This window comes from Anguilla anguilla, chromosome 2 (assembly GCF_013347855.1).
Source record: "Anguilla anguilla isolate fAngAng1 chromosome 2, fAngAng1.pri, whole genome shotgun sequence".
In the NCBI taxonomy this organism is placed as follows: domain Eukaryota; kingdom Metazoa; phylum Chordata; class Actinopteri; order Anguilliformes; family Anguillidae; genus Anguilla; species Anguilla anguilla.
In genome coordinates this window covers 75,311,277-75,337,317 of record NC_049202.1, presented here as the reverse complement: position 1 = coordinate 75,337,317, position 26,041 = coordinate 75,311,277, and the positions used below count along the sequence as shown (strand labels likewise).

General features: G+C 46.4%; 2 protein-coding genes and 1 long non-coding RNA gene across 7 annotated transcripts in view; 1 reads left to right on the top strand and 2 right to left on the bottom strand.

Annotated features, from left to right (window-relative positions):
• Positions 1-1,329: 1,329 nt before the first annotated feature.
• Positions 1,330-14,211, bottom strand: LOC118221217 (autocrine proliferation repressor protein A-like). 3 transcript variants are annotated; one of them, XM_035406072.1, is made up of 13 exons: positions 13,497-14,211; positions 11,658-11,841; positions 10,248-10,296; positions 9,294-9,413; positions 8,836-8,934; positions 7,649-7,738; positions 7,287-7,416; positions 5,821-5,941; positions 5,234-5,360; positions 4,394-4,482; positions 4,051-4,144; positions 3,530-3,595; positions 1,330-2,262 (listed from the first exon to the last, which is right to left on the bottom strand). In XM_035406072.1, exons 1-13 carry the CDS (start codon positions 13,714-13,716, stop codon positions 2,143-2,145), a joined length of 1,509 nt encoding a protein of 502 aa, XP_035261963.1. In that variant the 5' UTR covers positions 13,717-14,211; the 3' UTR covers positions 1,330-2,142. The 3 variants fall into 3 exon arrangements, 2 of the variants coding, with proteins under 2 accessions (XP_035261963.1, XP_035261964.1); XM_035406073.1 differs by having other exon boundaries at positions 13,613-14,211; XR_004764070.1 differs by lacking the exons at positions 1,330-2,262; positions 3,530-3,595 and having other exon boundaries at positions 5,234-5,403.
• Positions 14,212-14,723: 512 nt separating this feature from the next.
• On the top strand, positions 14,724-15,693 carry LOC118221219. The gene is made up of 2 exons (XR_004764071.1): positions 14,724-14,801; positions 14,880-15,693. It is a non-coding gene; the product is annotated as an uncharacterized LOC118221219 (long non-coding RNA).
• Positions 15,694-17,480: 1,787 nt separating this feature from the next.
• The window catches only part of LOC118221064 (cytohesin-1-like), a 24,165-nt gene continuing 15,604 nt past the window's right edge, over positions 17,481-26,041 (bottom strand). For 2 of the 3 annotated variants that reach the window (XM_035405704.1, XM_035405705.1), the window contains exons 6-13: positions 25,017-25,097; positions 24,430-24,584; positions 23,814-23,962; positions 23,134-23,246; positions 19,771-19,849; positions 19,619-19,690; positions 19,281-19,435; positions 17,481-18,219 (exon numbers count right to left, since the gene is read on the bottom strand). In XM_035405704.1, the coding sequence (XP_035261595.1) occupies positions 18,141-18,219; positions 19,281-19,435; positions 19,619-19,690; positions 19,771-19,849; positions 23,134-23,246; positions 23,814-23,962; positions 24,430-24,584; positions 25,017-25,097 (883 nt within the window). In that variant the 3' untranslated portion in view covers positions 17,481-18,140. The remainder of the gene's footprint in view (positions 18,220-19,280; positions 19,436-19,618; positions 19,691-19,770; positions 19,850-23,133; positions 23,247-23,813; positions 23,963-24,429; positions 24,585-25,016; positions 25,098-26,041) is intronic. The other variant, XM_035405702.1, reaches the window with a different exon arrangement.

Sequence of the window (26,041 nt, the reverse complement as noted above, 5' to 3'; positions counted from 1 at the left end):
TCATAAGTCTCCAGTTTTGCTTTCTTTTGAGTCCACAATGGAAATATTTTTGTATAGTCCCACGGCTAAAGTCCTGCTCTAGACTACAGTCCCGCAGGAATAATCCTGGTCTAGACTATAGTCCCGCAGGTATAGGCCTGCTCTAGACTATAGTCCCATGGAAATAGTCCTGCTCTAGACTATAGTCCCATGGAAATAGTCCTGCTGTAGACTATAGTCCCATGGAAATAGTCCTGCTCTAGACTATAGTCCCATGGAAATAGTCCTGCTCTAGACTATAGTCCCATGCAGACCTGCAAACTCATCAGGGGTGAAAAAGGTGACAAAGATGCAAACCCCCTAGGGGGGTCCGGGGGCATGCCCCCCCAGGAAGAAAATTTTTTAAATATCAGCTTTAAAATGTGGATTTACTGTAGATTTTAGCATGAGGATATAGGGAAAAACTCAGCCTAGAATTAATGTAATCTTACTGCTAATGTCCCCCTTACATTACAAAAGTAATGTAAGGGGGACATCAGTTCAGGGCACTCAAAAAAAAAAAAAAGGCAAGAGAGTGCAGGGCCGGGTCCAAAATTGTATTAAAATGCATTGCATCCAGTATACAATAAGTATAAAACAAAAACACAATATGTACAACAACTGACAAATCAAATGGAAAACACAGCTTATGTTATATTTTGGTAGAGAGAGACAGAAAGAGAGAGAGAGTGGCAATATGGTCTGGCAAGGTGTGTTCTATTACACACATTATTTAACTGACTAGTACTGATAGTTTAACTTAAGGCACAGTGGCTGCTGAGCTGAAAATCGAGGAGGCAGAAAACTTCCCCTGATTATTAGTCTTGACTTGCAATCATTTTCCTTGAAGTCTGCCCACGATCTGAATAATTCAACTGTAGATAAACACAGTTTCCTTCGTCACTCCATGCTATGAAGATCAAATAAATTCAAAATAAATTATAAACTGAAAAATGCCATCAAACCTGTGCTAGTTCAAATGACAAAATCTGCGTATTCCAGATCTTTGCCATGAAGATTTTCGGAGTGTGTACGTTTATCCAGTTTTTAATATGCAATTGCAATGTGCTCAATTTTGCGACGCAAATAGAATCTTTTTTTCGTCTAAACTAATCGAGGAGAACTGTCTCTATCATATTTAGTAATATGTCATTTCTAATCAACCACAATAATTAAAAACAAGTTGACACCAATAATACCGTTAATCAGTTTAAGGGATTTTCTGCCTGTTCATTTTTCAGCTCAGCACCCATCACTAGGGCACCCAGTGGTTTTCTTTCACTTTAAAAACAAGACCAGGTCAAAACCTAGTAGGTTTTGAGGACTGCCCCGCTATTGCGGTCCAGCCAAAAATAACTAGCACTTTATTGCTGTAAGCGGTGGGTACAGACAATTTGACAATTAGGACGTTGGCTCTTCTCCATTGCTCTTAATGGTCTACAAGAATACAAATAATTCGAAATCCACGCCTGAAAATCCATTATTACAGTACTTGGTAGATTTGTTAATCACCGCTGATGGCGTTAATTTCTACTTGTTTAACGTGACTTTCGAAAGGTTAGCTAGCGTTGTCGTAAAATTTACTGTTAACACATTACTATGGTTGCGGGTCAGGCACTTTTCACGGTAAGAGGAAATTTTAGGATAGCCCTTCCAACATTGCTTGTGTCGAAAGTGCTGCAACGGAAACAGCGATAGATTTACCCACGAGCCACATCTGTCCAAAATGTAAACAAGTAAGGCAGTCAGTCTTCACGGTCGGGGAAAATTTTATGACAGCGTCACCCAGCGAGTGAACACCACAAACGGCGGTGGTGTAAGAGTTATTGGCTCATTACTAGTAACTGATTGTGGCGAAAATCTTCGGTGGCGAACCCCCCCCCCCCCCCAATTTCAAAAACTCATCGGATCTACACGAATCACACAAATGACCTATTTTGGATTCAAAACGGCAAATTTTTGCTCTAGACTATAGTCCCATGGAAATAGTCCTGCTCTAGACTATAGTCCCATGGAAATAGTCCTGCTCTAGACTACAGTCCCATGAGAAGAGTCCTGCTCTAGACTATGGTCCCATGGGAAGAGTCCTGCTCTAGACTATGGTCCCGTGGGAAGAGTCTTGCTCTAGACTATAGTCCCGTGGCATGTCTGTGCTTTGCAATCTGGGAAGGGAAAGGTGTCGGGGATGATCTGCACCTCTGTAGTGAAGGTCTGCACTGTGCCCAGGGGCCCGGAGAAGGAGGCCTGCAAGAGTGGCAGAAACCCGTCATTTAAATTTACATTCACATTCATATTTACATTAACATTTAAATTAATATTTACAATAACATTTACATTCATATTTACAATAACATTAATATTTACATTAACATTTAAATTAATATTTACAATAACCTTTACATTCATATTTACAATAACATTCATATTTACATTAACATTTACATTCATATTTACAATCACATTCATATTTACATTAACATTTACATTCATATTTGCATTTATATTTGCATTTGTATTTACATTTACAGTCATATTTACATGTGCATTTTTATTTATGCTCATATTTAAATTTATATTCACATTTAGACAGTTAGCAAAAAGACCTTGGTGGGGGGTTGGGGGGATTGATTTGATTTTAAATTCTTTACAGTGAAAAGATTTTTCTGTTTGAGTTCTGCCAGCAGAACAAAGGGCAAAGGTGAGAATTATAAACAGGTACCAAAGCTGGCAACCTGCCAAGATAGGAGGACCAGTCAGTTTGTGGGGGCGGAGTTAATGCCAGGAGGACCAGTCAGTATGTGGGGGCGGAGTTAATGTCAGGAGGACCAGTCAGTATGTGGGGGTGGAGTTAATGTCAGGAGAACCAGTCAGTTTGTGGGGCAGAGTTAATGTCAGGAGGACCAGTCAATTTGTGGGGGCGGAGTTAATGTCAGGAGGACCAGTCAGTTTGTGGGGGCGGAGTTAATGTCAGGAGGACCAGTCAGTTTGTGGGGGCGGAGTTAATGTCAGGAGGACCAGTCAGTTTGTGGGGGCGGAGTTAATGTCAGGAGGACCAGACAGTATGTGGGGGTGGAGTTAATGTCAGGAGGACCAGTCAGTATGTGGGGGCGGAGTTAATGTCAGGAGGACCAGTCAGTATGTGGGGGCGGAGTTAATGTCAGGAGGACCAGTCAGTATGTGGGGGCGGAGTTAATGTCAGGAGGACTAGTCAGTTTGTGGGGGCGGAGTTAATGCCAGGAGGACCAGTCAGTATGTGGGGGCGGAGTTAATGTCAGGAGGACCAGTCAGTATGTGGGGGCGGAGTTAATGTCAGGAGGACTAGTCAGTTTGTGGGGGCGGAGTTAATGTCAGGAGGACCAGTCAGTTTGTGGGGGCGGAGTTAATGTCAGGAGGACCAGTCGGTTTGTGGGGGCGGAGTTAATGTCAGGACCTGGCAGTTTTGGGAAAAGGAGTAAAGTCACTGAAAAGTAATCAATTTTTTGGGAAGGGAATTAAATGTCAGTAGAATTACCTCAATGAAGAAAGCTCTCCATCCAAATTTGGGCACCAGGAACTCCTTCATATACACGCCTGGAGTCTACATAAAATACACAGTAAACACACAGAGCTGACATTCAGATATTTAATAAATGTCCTAATTCAGAGTGGCTTAATGAGATATATATATACACACACACACAGGCATATATACACACACACACACATATATATATATATATATATATATATATATATATAATACAGCTGGGTATTTACTGAAGCCATTTAGGTGAAATACCCTACTCAGATGTACAACAGCAATGCCCCACCTGGGGATCAAACTTGCAACCTCTGAGTGAGGGCAGCACTAAAAGGGTTGAGCTAGAATGTGGCCTTATTCTTGTGTGACTTGTTTATTTAAATAATTATTTTAATTTGTTAAAATAAGTAAATTGCTGGCAGCTCCCTGCAGCTTCAGCCATTGCAGGGATGGGGGTGGGGGTGGGGATGGGATGGGATGGGGGGGGGGGGTCTGGGGAGTGAGATGCATACCGGATTGCTGACAGGAGACGACCACCACAGAACGGGACGGAACAGAATGTGCCCCGGACGTCCTGGCCAGGCCACCGCCCAGCGGAAATCTCGCCTGAGTAGAGGGGGTGTGTTCCATTAAAGCCCAAATTTCAATGTTCAATCTATTTAAATTACATCACATGGAGTAACCACATCTAAGAGTCTGATCTTTAAAAATTAATTCAAAGCTCCTGTATTTATTATTAGCAGTAGAAGTAGTAGAAGTAGTGGTAGGAGCAGTAGTTCCGTTGAGGAATAAAATGTATTATTATAAGTATTAGTAATAGTACATTTTTTTTCGTTTTGTTTTGCACACACCCACCTCTCTGCATCCCAGGTGGAAGCCTCGTAGGCGAGCACTTTGATTGGTGGTGAGTCAGTGTACAGGTAAATGGCACCTGAACCCTCCGACTGTGAAGAGAAGGAACATTCACACAGGAGAGATGGGACTCTGGGATCCCCTGCTGGTATGCTGTGGAACTGCATCAGCAGGTTGGGACTATCAGTTATGTAAGAAAAAAGCATCACACTCCGTGTGAACCCCAGCTCTGCCCTTCATGCGAAATGGAGCTCCTAAGCTGGGAGTTCACTCGATAAGTAGGCAAACTCGGCCAAAATCAAACCACAGCTGAACACGACACCACATACCGATGTGCATTTGCAGCTGCAAACTGTTTTTTAATAGCAATCCACGCCAGCAAGCTCCAGAGATTCAGATACTGCGGCTGTGACGACCGCGGGAAACACGGACGTGACAAAGTTCGTTTCACCAATAAGCACAGAGATCAGGCACTGAAGGCCAGGTGAAAAAGCAGAAACGTAGAGAGATGGATTATTTCAGTCACTTTAGCTCATTTAGAACCGCTAAAAGAGAAGAACAAAGGGGAGATGGTATGTTTGTCAGCTCAATAACACAAGCAGACGGGACGAGCAGCCAACGCAGAGAACCATGTGATATTTTAGATCTCCATGGCGATCTCCATGCTGTCAGTGAGTGAACATCTGGGCTAGTTCGGCCAGCAGGGATGTGCACACTGCGATGGCCAAGGTCAGTGTGGAGGTTTGTCATTTTATGTTGTGCACTTCACACAAACTCGCCGAAGCTTGCTTCTGCAACAAGTATACACCCAGCTTGAGTTGGGCTGAGGGTTCCCAGGCTTACCTGCGTCCTGTTCCAGTGCATTGTGGGTCGTTTGAGGCCCAGCATGGTGCTGCAGTAGAAGGACAGGGTGGAGAGCAGCACGGTCTCCCAGTGACCCACACACAGGTGCTCGGTGTTGGGCAGGACCCTGAGAGAAACCCACACACAGCTGCTCAGTGTTGGGCAGGACCCTGAGAGAAACCCACACACAGCACCACTAATGCTACAACATAACTACAACATAACCACAACACACACACAGCACCACTAATGCTACAACATAACTACAACATAACCACAACACACACACAGCACCACTAATACTACCACATAACTACAACATAACCACAACACACACACAGCACCACTAATGCTACAACAGAGCAACAACATAACCACAACACACACACAGCACCACTAATACTACCACATAACTACAACACACACACAGCAGTACCACTAACGGTACAATGTAACTACAACATAACCACAACATACAAACACAAACACACACACACAAAACACCACTAATACTACAATATAACCACAATGCACACGCACGCACACACACACACACACACACACACAATCCCATGCAGTAACCTTGCCTGAGGTGTTTCTCTCCGGGAAGCTGCTGGTAGTAGTAGCGGGAGTCGTCGGGGAGGAAGAACTCATCGCCGCCGGTGGAGATGATTAGCTTGGGCTTCATTCTGTAGCGCTCACTGTAGGCTGAGAGAAACACAGCGGACCACTACACCCTACAGGACTGTTACTACCACACACCCTACAGGACTGTTACTACCACACACCCTACAGGACTGTTACTACCATACACCCTACAGAACTGTTACTACCATACACCCTACAGGACTGTTACTACCACACACCCTACAGGACTGTTACTACCACACACCCTACAGGACTGTTACTACCACACACCCTACAGAACTGTTACTACCACACACCCTACAGGACTGTTACTACCATACACCCTACAGAACTGTTACTACCACACACCCTACAGGACTGTTACTACCACACACCCGACAGAACTGTTACTACCACACACCCTACAGGACTGTTACTACCACACACCCTACAGGACTGTTACTACCACACACCCTACAGAACTGTTACTACCACACACCCTACAGGACTGTTACTACCATACACCCTACAGAACTGTTACTACCACACACCCTACAGGACTGTTACTACCACACACCCGACAGAACTGTTACTACCACACACCCTACAGGACTGTTACTACCACACACCCGACAGAACTGTTACTACCATACACCCGACAGAACTGTTACTACCATACACCCTACAGGACTGTTACTACCATACACTCTACAGGACTGTTACTACCATACACCCGACAGGACTGTTACTACCACACACCCTACAGGACTGTTACTACCACACACCCGACAGAACTGTTACTACCACACACCCTACAGGACTGTTACTACCATACACCCGACAGAACTGTTACTACCACACACCCAACAGGACTGTTACTACCATACACCCTACAGAACTGTTACTACCATACACCCGACAGAACTGTTACTACCATACACCCTACAGGACTGTTACTACCACACACCCTACAGGACTGTTACTACCATACACCCGACAGGACTGTTACTACCACACACCCGACAGGACTGTTAATACAGTACCAAACACCCTACAGGACTGCTAATACTGTACCAAACACACTACAGAACTGTTACTACCACACACCCTACAGGACTGTTACTACCATACACCCGGCAGGACTGTTAATACAGTACCAAACACCCTACAGGACTGCTAATACTGTACCAAACACACTACAGGACTGTTAATACTGTACCAAACACCCTACAGGACTGTTAATACCAAACACCCTCCAGGACTGTTAATACTGTACCAAAAGCCCTACAGGACTGTTAATACTGTACCAAACACCCTACAGGACTGTTAATACCAAACACCCTACAGGACTGCTAAAATTATAAACCTACAGGGCTGGTAATGCATGCACGCACAAGTGTGTAGTGCTAGTGGATGATTTTCTCACCCAAGGGGTCGATCATGCTGGCTATTAATCTCATTCGAGGCGAGTCCAGGAACTGAGTGATGTTCAGCTCATAGTAGTTCTGAAAGGCGAAGGACCAGCCTCCATACGCTCTGAAATGGTGATGGAGATTCTACACAGACACACACACAATCAGTCCCATGTACACACACACACACACATGCACACAACTCAATCACAAAGAATAAGCCCAATTAGCATTTCAGAAACAAAGCTAAAACAGTGGAGTGGTACTTTAAGCATCTATAAGACAGGATCTTTCCCATGGAACAGAGCACCTGTGTGTTCATAAAGTAACTCTGGTGAGTAGGAGCCCTGCCCTAGCGACGCCCAGCCCTCCTCACCTCTGAGATGTTCAGAAGGTCCAACACAATGGGCAAGAAGGACACCACTCTGCTGTCCACTGCTGCCACCAACCAGGCTGCCCAGCCCCTCTGCTCACACACACACACACACACACACACACACACACACACAGCAAATCACATACACCACACACACACACACACACACACACAGCAAATCACACGCACACACACACAAAAAATCACATACACCACACACACACACAGCAAATCACATACACCACACACACACACACACAGCAAATCACATGCACACACACACAGCAAATCACATACACCACACACACATACACAAAAAATCACATACACCACACACACACACACACACACACACACACAGAGCAAATCACATACACCACACACACACACACACACATAGCAAATCACATACACCACACACACACACAGCAAATCACATACACCACACACACACACACAGCAAATGATACACACACACACACAGCAAATCACATACACCACACACACACACACACACACACACAGAAAATCACATACACCACACACACACACACACAGCAAATCACATACACCACACACACACACACAGAGCAAATCACATACACCACACACACACACACACACACACACACACACAGCAAATCACATACACCACACACACACACACACACACATAGCAAATCACACACACCACACACACACACACACACACACATAGCAAATCACATACACCACACACACACACACATAGCAAATCACACACACACACACATACACACACGCACACACAGAGCAAATTACATACACACAGCAAATCACACAAACACACACACACACACACACACAGCAGCAAAGCTCACACACACACACACACATAGCAAATCACACACACATACACACACACATATCAGAAACACACAAGCACAGAGCTTATCACCAAGTTTTTATTATTATTATTATTATTATTATTATTACTGTTGTTGTTGTTGTTATTATAGTAGTAGTCACAGAAGCATAAGCAGTCATAGAAAGTGAACAATTATCATTATCAGATCTAGTAGACTGGACTGATACACCGCACATAAACCTACAAACGTACCCCATCCACATATGGGATATATAAATAAAGTCACGCCCTGAACCAGGTCCAGACCCCCTGGGGGGGGGGGGGGGGGGTCAGTTCTCACCTTGGAAGCCCCCGCCACAGTGAACCTCTCGATGCGCTGCTTGCCTGCAGAGATCTTGAGCATGAAGTCAGTGACTGTGTCTATGCCCCGGACGCATGCCTGTGCAGACCCAGAGCAGAGATGCGACTCAATCTGTACGCCATGTGGATGTGATACCCACACCAGCCCCGTCAGACATCAGCCCATCCGGCTGGCATTAACATCAGAGGATCCAGCCCACCATGGGAGATCTGGGATGGACCAGTACACACATGTGGGAGGGGCCAGGGCAGTAAGTGGGAGGGGCCATGGGAAGATGTGTAAGGGACCAGGGGAAATAAGTGGGAGGAGCCAGTGGAGATGTGGGAGGTATTAGGGAGGAGCCAGGGGAGATGAGGGAAGGGCCAGTGGAGATGTGGGGTGGGTTAGTAATGCATGTGGGAGGGGCCAGAGACACAGCATGAAGCTATGACAGTCACCTTAGTCATTGGGAAGAGGAGGAGCCACTGGGGCTCGTCGTTGAGATTGCTCAGGAAGTGCCACCAGGTGTAGGCCATGAGGCTGTCCTCACTGCGAGACTTCTTTCCCTCCGCGTCGTGCTGTGGTGCCACACAATAGCGAGAACACAGTTCATCCACACAACGAGAACAAGGTTCATCCAAACAAAAGGACACAGTTAATCCACACAACAGCGAGAACACAGTTCATCCACACAGCGAGAACAAGGTTCATCCACACAGCGAAAACAAGGTTCATCCAAACAAAAGAACACAGTTAATCGACACAACAGCAAGAACACAGTTCATCCACACTCAGAAACATAAGGGAACATGATTCATCCACACTCAGAAACATAAGGGAACATGATTCATCCACACTCAGAAACATAAGGGAACATGACTCATCCACACTCAGAAACATAAGGGAACATGATTCATCCACAGATACCAGCATTTTTGCTTATCTAAATGTTACTCACTGCTGTTCACTGTATGTACATGCTTGTAATTTCATTTCATATTTAATAATTTTTTATTTCTGAATCTGTACATGCTAAGCAGCAAATGGAAATGCCGTGTTCAGTTAAATCAATGACAGGCATGTTGAGGGCAGTGTGTTAGATGAGCTGACAGGCATGTTGAGGGCAGTGTGTTAGATGTGCTGACAGGCATGTTGAGGGCAGTGTGTTAGATGAGCTGACAGGCATGTTGAGGGCAGTGTGTTAGATGAGCTGACAGGCATGTTGAGGGCAGTGTGTTAGATGAGCTGACAGGCATGTTGGGGGCAGTGTGTTAGATGAGCTGACAGGCATGTTGAGGGCAGTGTGTTAGATGAGCTGACAGGCATGTTGGGGGCAGTGTGTTAGATGAGCTGACAGGCATGTTGAGGGCAGTGTGTTAGATGTGAAACGGCCGCAGGCTGTGGGTCTGTACCAGGAAGGACAGCGGCTGGTTGGGGATCTGAGTCAGACAGGCAGTGACCCTGGAAGAGAGAAGAGCTGTCAGTCAAGTGCACCAGGAACGCTATTGGTTTACTGAAACAGAAAAACACTCTAACACACTAACAATCTGCCTCATACAGTACTCACTGTACAAACTGCCTCATACAAACTACTGCACAATGCAAACACCGCAACACTAACAAACACTACACACTGCAAACACTGCAACATTAACAAACACTGCACACTGCAAACACTGCAACACTAACAAACACTACACACTGCAAACACTGCAACATTAACAAACACTGCACACTGCAAAACACTGCACCACTATCACTCTAACAAGTACCACACACAATGCAACACACTTGGCTCATTTCAATTGCTTATTTTCACATCTTGCACCCTTTCCTCATTCTTCAGCTCCACCCATTCGAGGACACAAGGAAAGGATGTGAGGAAACAATATGAGAATTGAGGAATCAAGCAAACGTTTTTGGAAAATGGAACGTCAAGCATCAGTTTGACACCACATCAATTACCGACATGGCAAATGTGGAGAGGTGGATCCACAGGTCAATCATTTATACGTAACATGTTTTGAAAAAATACTTCTGCAAAAAGGATGCACTTATGTTTCCTCCAGGAGCCTCCTTGCTCCTCCCTCCTGAGGAGCATTTAACAGTTTGGAATGCCCTTAAAGATGGCGGCCCTTGATGGATTTCCTGGTCAGCTGAGGACCATGGAGACCAGGACAGACAAAATAAGCTGTTAGAATGAGCCCACTGTGGCGCTCTGTGATGTAATGCACATGCTGTGATGTAATGCACACCTGTGCACTGTGATGTAATGCACACACTGTGATGTAGTGTACATGCTGTGATGTAATGCACACACCGTGATGAAATATGCACACTGTGATGTAGTGCACACGCTGTGATGTAATGCACACACTGTGATGTAATACGCACACTGTGATGTAGTGCACACTGTGATGTAATGCACACGCTGTGATGTGATGCATATGCTGTGATGAAATGTGCACACTGTGATGTAATGCACATGCTGTGATGAAATGCACATGCTGTGATGTAATGCACACGCTGTGATGAAATGCACACGCTGTGATGTAGTGCACATGCTGGGATGTAATGCACACGCTGTGATGTAGTGCACACGCTGTGATGTAATGCACACGCTGTGATGTAGTGCACACGCTGTGATGAAATGCACACGCTGTGATGAAATGCACACGCTGTGATGTAGTGCACATGCTGGGATGTAATGCACACGCTGTGATGTAGTGCACCCGCTGTGATGTAATGCACACGCTGTGATGTAGTGCACATGCTGTGATGTAACGCCTGAGCCCCAGCCCTTAAACTCAGGCAGGACTTACGTGCCACTGCTGGCGGCGAAGGCGGCAATGACGGCCTGCATGGAGCTGGTGTTGGTGGGGGGCTGCGGCCCGTTATCTCCCTGATCCACAAACAGGAAGCCGGAGTCCTCCAGCCCCGGCGTGATCCGGCGGGGCACCGTCACCGTCATGTAGTGCCACCACAGCGGCCGATCCACCAGCGACTCTACCAATCAACCAATCACACGCAGAGAGACATGAGAGAGGCATAGGCCAATCGCACGCAGACATGAGAGAGGGACACGCCAATCACACGCAGGAGAGGAGAGAGGGACCGGCCAATCACACGCAGGCAGAAGACAGGGATGGGCCAATCACACGCAGGCAGGAGAGAGGGACAGGCCAATCACACGCAGACAGGAGAGAGGGACCGGCCAATCACACGCAGGAGAGGACAGAGGGACCAGCCAATCACACGCAGGCAGGAGAGATGGAGGGCCAATCACATGCAGGCAGGAGAGAGGGACAGGCCAATCACACACAGACAGGAGAGAGGGATGGTCCAATCACACGCAGGCAGGAGAGAGGGACGTGCCAATCACAGGCAGGCAGGAGAGAGGGATGGGCCAATCACACACAGGCAGGAGAGAGGGATGGGCCAATCACACACAGGCAGGAGAGAGGGATGGTCCAATCACACGCAGGCAGGAGAGAGGGACGTGCCAATCACATGCAGGCAGGAGAGAGGGATGGGCCAATCACACACAGGCAGGAGAGAGGGATGGGCCAATCACACACAGACAGGAGAGAGGGATGGGCCAATCACACACAGACAGGAGAGAGGGACATGCCAATCACACACAGGCAGGAGAGAGGGATGGGCCAATCACACGCAAGCAGAAGGAAGGTGGAGAGGGATAGACCAATCACATGCAGGGAAGGGGGAAGGAGTGACCAATCACACAAAGGCATGAGGGCAGAGTCAGCACTGCTGTCAGTGTTGGTCCCATCATCCTTACAGGACAGTGAGGAAATGTGGGCTATGTGACGAATACACAGTCAGTAAATCAATAAGCAGCCGCCCAGTCTAAACCATGTGACCCAATAGACTTTACTGTCTTTTATCATGATCATGCAAGTAACAAAAAAATGTTGGGTTCTTTTTTTGAGCGTAGAGAATTTGAAAACCTGTTTAGCGGCAGCGTTGATGCAGTACATGCTGTGTTGTTTCAAAACCTACATTTTAAATTTTACAATGAGTAATAAGATTCCTGAAAAACACTAAGCTGAACGTGAGTACTATAAAACTACTATGATAATGACCTGAATGTGATTAACTTTATAAACTTAGTAAATGGCTTACAGTAAGTGGGTAAAAAAATTATTTTCAAATGAACTCTTTATAAATAAACGTATTTTAAATTAGTATGCGAGTCTTTCCTTAAATGTGAGTATTATTAGAAGACTCAAAACTGTATAAAGACATATGAAAAATAGTCAAACTTGCCAAGAAGCTTTCATTAATCAGAATTACTTTCATTTTATGTTTACAAATCACAATTCTACAACTTAATATTTAAGATTAGAAAAACCCACATTCGGTATCAAGTTGCGCTTAGAACCTACTGTTTTCAAAACATGGAGCGTACATAGGAACCGGAGAGGGTGGGAGGGGCCAGGCAGTGAAGGCTAGGAAGTAACTGAAAACAACCTCTACTGCGCATGCTCGAGGGCAAAAGCGCTTGCTGCCCATTGAATTCAATGAAGAAAACCAAGGTGATTTAACAATAAAAGAAAACGTCATCGGTCAATTATTTTTGTGATGCTAAATTTCACTATGCGTAGGATCTCCGGTCCCCCAATTCTTGGATACCCTCATACCATTCAGCCACTGCAGAGATGTCATGTTGAGGACGTACGTGGTGAACTCCTCCTCTCTCATGGTCAGGTTTTCGAGTACCGTATACGAGTAGTGCGGGTCGAAGGCGTTGACGTACTCGTCCAGAGCCGTTCGGGGGTCCCGCGGCCGGGGAGCAGCGCCGGCGGGCGGTTGCACAGTCCAGAGAACCGACTGCAGCAGCAGAATCCAGGTCCGGTCCATGCCGAAGCGTTACGAAAATGCCGCGAAAATGGCCGTTCTAGCGACGTCCCCTTTAATTTCAGTGTAGTTCTCTAGGTTTCTCACACCAGCTAGGTCTTCATTTCAGTTCAGTCCGGTGCTGTAGGCAGTTAAGAGAGTGTAGACGTCTCATTACCTTTACGCGGCAGTAGTCTGCGGCGGACTGATGTACGCGGACAGATAACAGTTGTGCAATTTGTTTTAGCTCTTTTGACACTTTGAAAAATCCGGGGGCAAGTCCAGGGGAACTCGCGCGCTTCCCTGTTCACCCTTCAGCCACAGCAGTTTACAGGAATCACTCCTTTTGTTGCATGTTTGGATGGACGGGAATAACCGTCCGTTTAAAAATAAAAACAAAAACCGCTGGCAGTATCATAACTCCACACCGCTGTCACCTGCGAGCTCTGTTTCCTGCTATTCTTACAGCAAAGAATGCTGCAACACCGGAACGTCACGTTTGCTGGGCAAGCTTATCAAAAGACACTCACTCTGGAACTACAGTAAACGTACACAAATCACAAGACTTGTACACAAGTAAGAACACGCTAGAAAAGAATCAAGTTTTTTTTACAGCAGTATGTAGGCTAATGTCACGAGGTGTCAGGAAATCGTCATGGATTCAGATTTTTTGCTTGCAATCTCTGTGTATTAACTATGTAGCCTTGGTAATGGGTGCAGACCTCTTATAAATTGCATACAGATTGATTTCTTCGTAGAACTGTCCCAAGATTTTTTTATTGTAATTTTTTTTCATAGGTATCCAATAAAAAAGATTTGGTAGAGCCCACAGGACTGAATGGGAATTTCCTGGTACAGGTTCTGTAAGGGATGATGAAGACTGTGTCATACCTGTCCCACACAGGAAGGGGCTTCGCAGGTGATTAAATCCTTCAGGGATCTCATCCCTACACCCTGTGTAGTTCAGCAGTGTAGAGGGTAGAGCTGTGATCCATAGTGAAGGACTTCAGTGACCTTACGCCTGTACGCAGGTGAACTCCCAGAACACGCTATAACTGTGCAGAGGTAGGTTACCGGCCTACCTGTAGACACCTCTCACCTGTACGCAGGTGAACTCCCAGAACACGCTATAACCGTGCAGAGGTAGGTTACCGGCCTACCTGTAGACACCTCTCACCTGTACGCAGGTGAACTCCAGAACCAGACTTCCCTGTGGGATTTATATACAGTGCAGTAAGAGGTGTGTTTCCTCATCCCTCCATCCATCCCTAGACGAGTGTGTCAGAGCAGGTCAGGACTGTGATCTACAGCACCTGAGTCAGACTCTTACAGGTGTTAAATGCGCAGTGTGTCCTTTAAGATCTACAGCACCTGAGTCAGACTCTTACAGGTGTTAAATGCGCAGTGTGTCCTATAAGATCTACAGCACCTGAGTCAGACTCTTACAGGTGTTAAATGCGCAGTGTGTCCTATAAGATCTACAGCACCTGAGTCAGACTCTTACAGGTGTTAAATGCGCAGTGTGTCCTATAAGATCTACAGCACCTGAGTCAGACTCTTACAGGTGTTAAATGCGCAGTGTGTCCTATAAGATCTACAGCACCTGAGTCAGACTCTTACAGGTGTTAAATGCGCAGTGTGTCCTATAAGATCTACAGCACCTGAGTCAGACTCTTACAGGTGTTAAATGCGCAGTGTGTCCTATAAGATCTACAGCACCTGAGTCAGACTCTTACAGGTGTTAAATGCGCAGTGTGTCCTATAAGATCTACAGCACCTGAGTCAGACTCTTACAGGTGTTAAATTGGCCGTGTGAGCTTTACTGGGCTACTGTATGGCGAGTGTTTGCTTGAATAGCTGGACACAGTGTGAACTGAAATTTCACAATAAAGACATTTTAAAGCTCTTAAATTTGTGTTTCCTTTATTGGGTCCACAGTACATGGCTGAAATCCAACAATGATACAAAAATGAAAAAAAAAAACCTGCTGCTTTTCTAGAGTAAATGCAGATAATGACATTATAAATTAGGCCCAAAACTATAGGGATGTGAACTTGCAGCTGTGATGAGACGAATAATATGTAATGCAATACTATATAACATATATAATAATATAATCTCCTTTTGTGTTTAGTCAGCACTCTGGGGTGCAAAGGCACAGAAAAGGCAGCGCAGAGGTCAGCACACACAGATCTGCATTTAAATGCTGATCAAACAGAAACGAACAGGTGCATTCACCAACCTGTGATCACCGTAAGAAATCTCAGCTTCGCTTTCACACACAAATGTAGTTTTTTTTGCAGGACAGGACAGAGGGAGAGACAGATATGTCCCTTTCTGAAGAGTGGGGGCGGGGCTACAGCCGGGTGCATCTGCATAATTCCCATGGCCGCACGCCCCCACCCCCATTATTTTGGGGGTGCGGGCCCACTCTGTATTTTAGCATAACAACGGCACACAAGATACCAATAAAGAGGTACGCCATCTACAGAAGCAGAGAGTACAGTGGGTACTACATTACCCACACTGCACTGCTTTATAACCATGTGTGTCAACTGTGACCCACACAGTAGGGAGTGAGGAAAGTAATTTACTGTTGCGTATGAGTTCACGTCTGTAGTGTGTACTGCTATAATGTGGAGCTAAGCACACATCTGCCTGGAGTGGGTACAGTGTGTGCATTAAGCCTTTACGTATCTCTGAAACTGTTTTGGAACCAGCCTACCCGTATCAATCATGATCTACTCTGCAGGCACATAATCCAGTTTGACTTTTTATGAACTTCATAAACGAGGAGAAGACCAGAGGAAGTATGTTCAGTCAGGACGGGAAGAGGCATGTGAGTGAGTTCCTGTTAAAGGACCCTTAACCAGTCAGCTGGGAAGTGTTTTCACTCCTTTATTCGACCCCCTCTCTTAATCACCCACTGCTGGTGAGAGCCACTTCTGTGACCTTTGACCTTCTGCAGGCGTGGAGCGGCTGACCAGGCCCTGGCACTCACTTCTGCCACCATTTCTGCATCCGGCCTTCAAGGCCACTCCTTATTGGTCAGCGCAGGTCACACCCCAAAACTCTACTGGCACAAAGATGAACATGAGATTCCTGAGAATTTACAGCCAAAATCTCTTCCCCACGTCCTCAACACCCAATGCCGGATAACTTTTCCCATCACTTGACTGCCCCGTCCCCCTCTCTCTCTCTCGCTCTCTATCTTTTCTCTCTCGCTCTCTCTCCCTCCACATTGCTCAATGTGTTCACTCAATGATTGATCGTCAGTCCCAGTCAGATCTCTCTTATTACTGTGTGCCCCCCCCCCTCACCCCCCGTAGAAGTTGCAACCAATAGAAAGCTAGGAAATAAGTGAATAAGTGATAAGAGAAGTGGGGGGGGGGGGGGGGGGGGGGGGGGGGGGGGGGGTGGCCAATGATGGGGAAAGCTCTAAAAAGATAAATTAAAAAACCCTAACAGAAAGAACACCAGCAGTGAAAGGGCGTGGCCCTCGCCCCTGAGATGCCCTTGAGAGGGAACAGAGGAGCACATCTGGGTGTGAAAAATACACACTCTGCCTATACCTATACACCTAGAGCACACTCTATACCTATACACCTAGAGCACACTGGGGCGAAAGCTGCATTAGTGTGTGTGTGTGTGTGTGTGTGAGCGTGTGTGTGTGTGTGCGTGCCTGTGCAAGCGTGTGTGTGTGTGTGTGTGTGAGCATGCGCACCTGTATGTGTGTGTGTGTGTGTGTGTGTGTGTGTGCGTGCCTGTGTAAGCTTGTATGTGTGCGTGTGTGTGCGCGTGTGTGTATGTATGTGTCCATGTGTGTGTATGTGTGTGTGTGTGTGAGCATGCGCACCTGTATGTGTATGTGTGCGTGTGTGAGCTGAGAAAACCAGTGAGGAACATCAGTGCCCAGCAAGAGAGAGGAGAGAGGCAGGGGGGATGGCAGGGCATGGCTATGTCCTGTTCGGTTGAAGGCCAGTAGGCAGAATCGTTAGCTACCAGCATTCCCAGAGTTTCATCCAATTCCAGAGCTTCATCTTGTTGAGATCCCACCCCCTGGCTCCTCCCACCAATGAAGGCCCTCCCCTGAGAGTAGCTGATTCACACAGCCCACATCCTCAAGCGCAAAAGACAGCTCTGTTAAAAAAGCTGAACCTAGCTAGCCAGGCTAGTGCAAAGCCCACTGATGCCTAGCTAGCCAGGCTAGTGCACAGCCCACTGATGCCTAGCTAGCCAGGCTAGTGCACAGCCCATTGATGCCTAGCCAGCCAGGCTAGTGCACAGCCCACTGATGCCAAGGCAGCCAGGCTAGTGCACAGCCTGCTAATGCCTAGCCAGCCAGGTTAATGCGTCTGCTAATGCCTAGCCAGGCAGGCTAGTGGAGAGTCTCAATAGTGGCTGGTGCTCTGATACTGAACAGTCTTGGCTGCACCTGGCTAGCACGGCTAGTGCCTCTTCAGGGAGGATGCTTTCTTCTTCCTGGCTGCTAGCATCTCGTAGAAAGGGTCCCGGCTGATGGCTGCCCTGCAGGGTGGTCGGGGGTCGGGGGGGGGGGGGGGGGGGGGGGGCGGTGTCAGCTCCTGAACACAAATAATCCTCTTTGTTCAAAGTGGAACCAAAGTCCCACCTTACATTACATTATTGCCATGTAGCAGACGCTCTGATTATTATTATTTCTTACAGCCGGATCAGATTAGGTACCTTGCTAGGGACAGAGGAATGGAGGGTTGGACAGAGGGACAGACAGACAAATGGAGGGTTGGATAGACAGACAGACAGACGGATGCAGGGTTGGACAGACAGACAGACAGACAATGCAGGGCTGGATAGACAGACAGACAGATGGATGCAGTGTTGGACAGAGAGATGGATGCAGGGTTGGACAGACAGACAATGCAGGGTTGGATAGACAGACAGACAGATGGATGCAGAGTTGGACAGAGAGATGGATGCAGGGTTGGACAGACAGACAATGCTGGGTTGGATAGACAGACAGATGGATGGAGAGTTGGACAGACAGATGGATGCAGGGTTGGACAGAGAGATGGATGCAGGGTTGGACAGACAGACAGACAGACAATGCAGGGTTGGACAGACAGACAGACAGATGGATGGAGAGTTGGACAGAAAGATGGATGAAAGGATGGACAGACAGACAGACAGACAATGCAGAGTTGGATAGACAGACAGACAGATGGATGCAGGGTTGGACAGACAGGTGGATGCAGGGTTGGACAGAGAGATGGATGCAGGGTTGGACAGACAGACAGACAGATGGATGGAGAGTTGGACAGAAAGATGGATGAAAGGATGGACAGACAGACAGACAGACAATGCAGAGTTGGATAGACAGACAGACAGATGGATGCAGGGTTGGACAGACAGGTGGATGCAGGGATGGATAGACAGATGGATGAAGGGATGGACAGACAGACAGACAATGCAGAGTTGGATAGACAGACAGACAGATGGATGCAGGGTTGGACAGACAGATGGATGAAGGGATGGACAGACAGACAGACAGACAATGGAGAGTTGGATAGACAGACAGACAGATGGATGCAGGGATGGACAGACAGACTCACCTGATGCTGTTGATCCACTCCTCCATCTCCTCGGCGGTGGGGGCGGAGATTCGGTAGAAGGTGTGGTTCCCCTGCACCATCCGCCCATCCGCCTCGGTCTTACAGGCCTTTATCACCCGGTCCTTACTGTCCGGGATGAAGAGCTCAAAGCAGTGCTGCGGGGCGGGAGCAACGGGGCAGTTCAGACAGAGGGGACAGTAAATTTGAATACAGAAGAAGAGGCTCTAATGCAACACTGAACACTGAACACACGTTCCTATTGCTAACAGAATCACCAGTTGTGTCAATCAGGGGAAGGAGCTGCAGCATTATGGGGGGGGGGGGCGGGGGGGGCTTACTGGCTTCTTGGAGTCCTCTACTTGCCGTATGCTCAAGTTCTCCAGCGGGATAATCCCTCTCGGCTCTTTGTCCTAAAAAACAGAGGGAGAAGTACTGGCGTGTGCCACAGAGAGGACTGGACAGGTGCATTATGGGATGTGTAGTCACTCACAGTGGTGTACTCAAAGTAGTACAGGCAGTTGTCTGTGAGGATGAACCACCGCCTTTTCCAGGTCTTCACTCGACCGCCTGGGGGAGCAGACACACAGCGGTGAGGTCAGAGGACACGGAGTGGCGCTGGTAATGTCAGCCAATCAGAGCAGCAGTGTGGAATGAGGGCGGGGCCAGACAAAAATGGACAGAAGAAGCCAGCAAATGAGAGGTGTTCCAGTTACTTTTAGTCTCCAGGCCAGGCTGAGATTCTGCCACCACTTACTCAAAGAGCCGTTTCATTGTTACACATGACTGAAACTCATCACCTACAACTATACACAAACTATTCATCACTTACCACAACACACATATACACTACTCATACTCAGGGGTTAAATTGGGGGTGGACGCCTTTGGTAAATAAATAAATAATTTTGACCGGCAGTTTTACAAATAACTATGACAATACAGTCCATTTTTCGTATACTCGAGTCCATGTGTTCCCTCTAGCCAGTTACTCGCTCAACCAATAAAAATTCCGAAGAAAAAAAAGTCAGGAGGAACAGGCACAGAAAGAAAAATATCGTTGATTGTCTTGATTGTTTGGAAGCGGACGCGGTAGGTAATTTCATTAACATGTAATTTCATCTATGCAACATTTTAAAGAGAGATGAATAAACAGCCCCCACGAACACCGGCTGTTATTAATGGCAACTTTGATTGCTTGAACAAAATCAGCAGGTTGCTGGTCAGCAGCTAAGCTAGGATTGAATAGCTATTTCCCACATAACGTTTTATTCAGCGGCGACTGGTGACTAGTGAGCTGAAAATTGGTGGGGCGCAAAACTTTCCTTTAAACTAATCATTGATCTCAACCTGTTTTCATCAGTAATTTCCCTTTATTATCAAGCGTGCCAACAATCAGACTAATCAAATGGCAAGTAGTCTAACACAGAGCATCTTCATACCGTGTTAGGGTGATTAAATCATAAATTCAATTTATCCGTTAAAAATCAGTTTTAATCACAAAGTAGTCTACACTTAACCAACAAGATACACCAGTCTGTTATCTACCGTGTTAGCTTTCAAAATAACCAGCAAAAACAAAACCTGCAATTCAATTTTGTTTACAATCTACGCATTGCAGATATTTGCCATGAATACGAGTGCGGAGAAAGAAGTGCGGAATGTATCCGCAAATAATGTTGATTAAAAAATGTGCACAATTTCGTACTGCAAATGAAAATACATGTAGGCTATAAGGCCTAGACTACTCGCTAAAACTGCCTATTTGGGGACAGCTGGCTATATATGATAGTATTGAGTAGCCTATTTTGTGGATTAATTGTATTTATACTCACCGTTTAGTGATTAAAATGGATTTTTCTCCCTAACACAATGCGAAGAAGCTGTGTGTCCCTTTCCAATTGATTAGTCAGATGTTTGTATGCTTGTTACTCACTGAAAATGAATTAAAACAGTTTGAGATCAATGATTAGTTTAAAGGAAAGTTTTGCACCCCAACAATTTTCAGCTCACCAGTCGCCGCTGGTTTTATTTTGTTTCAATTCGACAGTTTAAGAAAGATGGATAAAGGAGGAAGAAAGTGAGGACAAAAGAGGATGACGACAGATTCTTTTCAGGGGTAAAAAGAAATTCTCAGCATTAATGACACTTGACAAACTTGAAATATTTTATGTAAAAGCTTGAATCAATAGTATACATTCTTTTTAAAACATCATTTTCCTTAATTACAATTTTGTGCACAATACATTAAAGATACAACTATTTTGAGCTGAGACATTCATTGTACCTTTTTTCACTCACTTCTCATCGGATCTCAGGGTCCACCCACCTCCCAAATCCCAATTTAACCCCTGCTCATAATGTAGTTACTTGCATCAAAGAAGCCAAAGAAGACAAACACTGTTTTAGTGGAGCAGTAGCCTCTTTGGTTAAAATGTTGTGTCCTCTTGACCAAGGGACGGAACGCAGGACCCTAATAGTGTCCCCTTCCATTCAGGGTGAGAGAAATCAGGACCTTAACATAGTGTCCCCTTCCATAAGGAGTAAAATCAGAGCCCTAACATAGTGTCCCCTTCCCTAAAGAGTAAAATCAGAGCCCTAACATAGTGTCCCCTTCCATAAGGAGAAAAACCAGACCCCTAACATAGTGTCCCCTTCCCTAAGGAGTAAAATCAGAGCCCTAACATAGTGTCCCCTTCCATAAGGAGAAAAACCAGACCCCTAACATAGTGTCCCCTTCCCTAAGGAGTAAAATCAGAGCCCTAACATAGTGTCCCCTCCCCTAAGGAGTAAAATAAGAGCCCTAACATAGTGTCCCCTTCCCCAAGGAGTAAAATCAGAGCCCTAACATAGTGTCCCCTTCCCTAAGGAGAGATCAGACTGGGTATTAAAGATCATAATTTTAATGTATTTTTCCATGCCAGTCAGGCATTCTGGGAGTCTCAAAGGGAATACTGCAGCATCCCAGATGGCGAATAAGCGCACACACCACAGCGACAGACGACCGACTCGCCATCGGTCACAAGCGACATGGAGAGCGGTCCAGCCACGCAGGAAATGCCGCGAAAATGCTGAAGCAGAGCAGAAAACGTGCATGGACAGACCGCCAGTAAATAAAACCAAACACAGAAAACACTGCAGCAATGCCCTTCAGAATAAAACTACAAATACCAGATAAAGGTCAAAGGTTAAAACAGACAGCCTAGCAGAGCACCAGTGAAGCACCTGAGGGGGCGAAGCTATGGAGGGCGGTACATACCTCCTGAAGAAACAACAACCGCCAAAATTGCAGAAACACAAAAAAAAAAACAAAGGGGAAAAAAAGGAATAAAGAAATTAAATCATAAAGAATCTCACTCTGAATGAACAAATTTCAGGGGTCAAAATGAAATTATACAAACAAGTTTGTACAATGAGCTGTAACCCACATGCAAATTCATCATCAAACAAGGAATCTGGAGCATGACTGTTGGACATTTTTTAAACTGGCCACCAGAGGGAGTGACTAGCCAGGGAGACAGACTACAAGGCTCTACATACCAGGGCTCTACATGGAATACTGAGGTCACCCTCTGGGCCAGCAGTGCTCAGCGTGCACGGGGATGTACTATGTGTGTGTGTGTGTGTGTGTGTGTGTGTGTGCGTGATTGTGTGAGAGAGAGAGTGTGAGTGTACTTGCACAAGTATTATTGTGTGTATGTGAGTTAGTGTGTGTGTGTGTGTATGTGAGTTAGTGTGTGTGTGTGTGTGTATGTGAGTTAGTGTGTGTGTGTATGTGAGTTAGTGTGTGTGTGTGTGTGTGTATGTGAGTTAGTGTGTGTTCTTGCATGTGTGCTGCTTGCGGGTCCCTCACTCACCCAGTTTAAGGAGCCAGCCTTCACGGTCCGGGTTAAAGAAGGTGTGAGTGAGATCATTCCCATCATCCTCCGGGATCTTGAAAGGCTCGTTCTTTATGCTCTCATACAACTTCTAAAGGAACGAGAGATCTACAGACATCAGCAGAGATACCTGCACAGAGACCAGCACAAAAAGAGATTCGCAGAGAGAGGGATCTGAGAGAGATCAGCTCAGAGGGAGATCTGAGAGAGATCAGCACAGAGAGGGATCTGAGAGAGATCAGCTCAAAGGGAGATCTGAGAGAGATCAGCAGAGAGATATCAGCACAGAGTGGGATCTGAGAGAGATCAGCACAGAGAGGGATCTGAGAGAGAACAGCTCAAAGGGAGATCTGAGGGAGATCAGCAGAAAGAGATCAGCTCAGAGAGGGAGCTGAGAGAGATCAGCTCAGAGTGAGATCTGAGAGAGATCAGCAGAGAGAGAGAGATCTGAGAGAGATCAGCACAGAGAGAGATCTGAGAGAGATCAGCATAGAGAAGGATCTGAGAGAGATCGGCAGAGAGAGGGATCTGAGAGAGATCAGCTGAGAGAGATCAGCACAGAGAGGGATCTGAGAGAGATCAGCTCAGAGGGAGATCTGTGAGAGATCAGCAGAAAGAGATCAGCACAGAGAAGTCTGACTCTCAGGGACACACTGACCCTCAGCAGCTCCTTAGGAAGGTCTCCCCCGTCGTTGATGCCGTGGTTCATGGCGATAAATCGCTCCACAGACGGCTTGTCCTTCACGTTGGGGTTGTGCAGGCTGGTGTTCAGCATGATGACGGCGAATGACAGAACGTAGCAGGTATCTGCAATCAGGAGCACTAGTCAAACCCTGATGAGGACCACCAGTCAAATACTGATCAGGAACACAAGTCAAACCCAAACTAGGGACGCTGGGCAAACACAGATCAGGAACACAAGTCAAATACAGATCAGGAACACAATTCAAACCCAGATCAGGAACACCAGTCAAATACAGACACACAGGTATGCAGGCACACAAGTACACTGGTACACAGACACACAGGTACACAGACACAAAGATACACAGGTATACAGGCACACAAATACACAGACACACAGGTATGCAGGCACACAAGTACACTGGTACACAGACACACAGGTACACACATACACTGGTACACAGGTACACACACGCTAGTACACAGACACACAGGTACACACACACTGGTACACAGATACACAGGTACATACATACACTGGTACACAGGTACACACACACTGGTACACAGATACACAGGTACAGACGCACCTGTAGACTGGAAGACCCCAGGATTGCACTGGCAGTATCTCTGGGCAAAAGCTTCCATCATGCGGTCGATCTTCTGCGCCTCCCCCGGCAACCGGAAACTCCACAGGAATTGCCTGCAAAACCAGCCAATAAGCTGCAAGAATGGCAGGAACTGCCTGCAAAACCAGCCAATGAGCCACAAGAGTCACAGAAACTGCCTGAAAAACCAGCCAATGAGCCACAAGAATCACAGAAACTGCCTGTAAAACCAGCCAATAAGCCGCAAGAATCAAAGGAACTGCCTGCAAAACCAGCCAATGAGCCGCAAGAATCACAGGAACTGCCTGCAAAACCAGCCAATAAGCCGCAAGAATTACAGGAACTGCCTGCAAAACCAGCCAATGAGCTGCAAGAATCACAGAAACTGCCAGAAAAACCAGCCAATGAGCCGCAAGAATCACAGGAATTGCCTGCAAAACCAGCCAATTAGCTGCAAAATCACAGAAACTGTCTGTAAAACCAGCCAATGAGCCGCGAGAATCACAGGAACTGCCTGAAAAAATCAGCCAATAAGCCGCAAGGAGGGTGGGGGGGGGGGGGTTACTTACCTGAGGGCCTGGACCAGGTTCAGGTCTGTGAACTCATGGAGATCCACAAACACGTGCAGGACCTGGATGTTAAAGTCATCCCTGAAACACAGTTAACATTTACCACCATTACACTACACAGGCGCCAGGTTAGCTAATTACAGTATGAAGTCACCAAGTAGACAACTGAATTCAATTATGACATCACTTGTCAGACAGTAGATAAGTGAGACAATTTAGATAATCTAGTCTTCATAAACGGGAGGTGCAATGGGTAGCATGTTCTCCCTGTGTCCACGTGGGTTTCCTTCGGGTACTCTGGTTTCCTCCAAAGACATGCAGGTAGACTAATTGGAGACTCTAAATTGCCAGTAGGTATGAGTGTGTGAGTGAATGGTGTTTGTGTCATGCGACAGATTGGCGGCCTGTCCAGGGTGTATTCCTGCCTCTCGCCCAATGCACACTGGGATAGGTTCCAGCACCCCCCACGACCCTGCTCAGGATAAGCAGGTACAGATAATGGATGGATAGATGGATGGATGGATAGTCCTCATAAACACACATTCTGATACTCACTAGTGTAAGCCTGTAGTCCTCATAAACACACATTCTGATACTCACTAGTGTAAGCCTGTAGTCCTCATAAACACACATTCTAATGCTCACTAGTGCAAGCCTGTAGTCCCCATAAACACACATTCTGATACTCACTAGTGCAAGCCTGTAGTCCTCATAAACACACATTCTGATGCTCACTAGGGTAAGCCTGTAGTCCTCTCTGACATTCATGTGGGTCCATCACAGTGGCTCAGTAAAAATTGAACATGTGAATTGGGGGCAAGTCCATAATTTTACGCATTAACTCACATAGGAGAGCTTTTTATAACCTGGCCCCTGAACAGGGCTATTGGCTACATGCCCGTCACTAGGCAACAGCGTGATGATGGGATTGAGGACCCATGACGATGAACTAGGGGTCAACCCCGCCACCCTCTCAAATGAGTTCTGTCAGGCCCAGGAAAAGAACATTACATTACAGGCATTTA

Coding starts and splice junctions, on each gene's coding strand:
- LOC118221217 (XM_035406072.1), bottom strand. CDS start 13,716: ATGGACCGGACCTGGATTCTGCTGCTGCAGTCGGTTCTCTGGACTGTG. Junction 10,297..11,657: donor TTCGCCGCCAGCAGTGGCAC/GTAAGTCCTGCC, acceptor TCTCTCTTCCAG/GGTCACTGCCTGTCTGACTC. Junction 5,361..5,820: donor CCCGGAGAGAAACACCTCAG/GCAAGGTTACTG, acceptor GGTTTCTCTCAG/GGTCCTGCCCAACACCGAGC.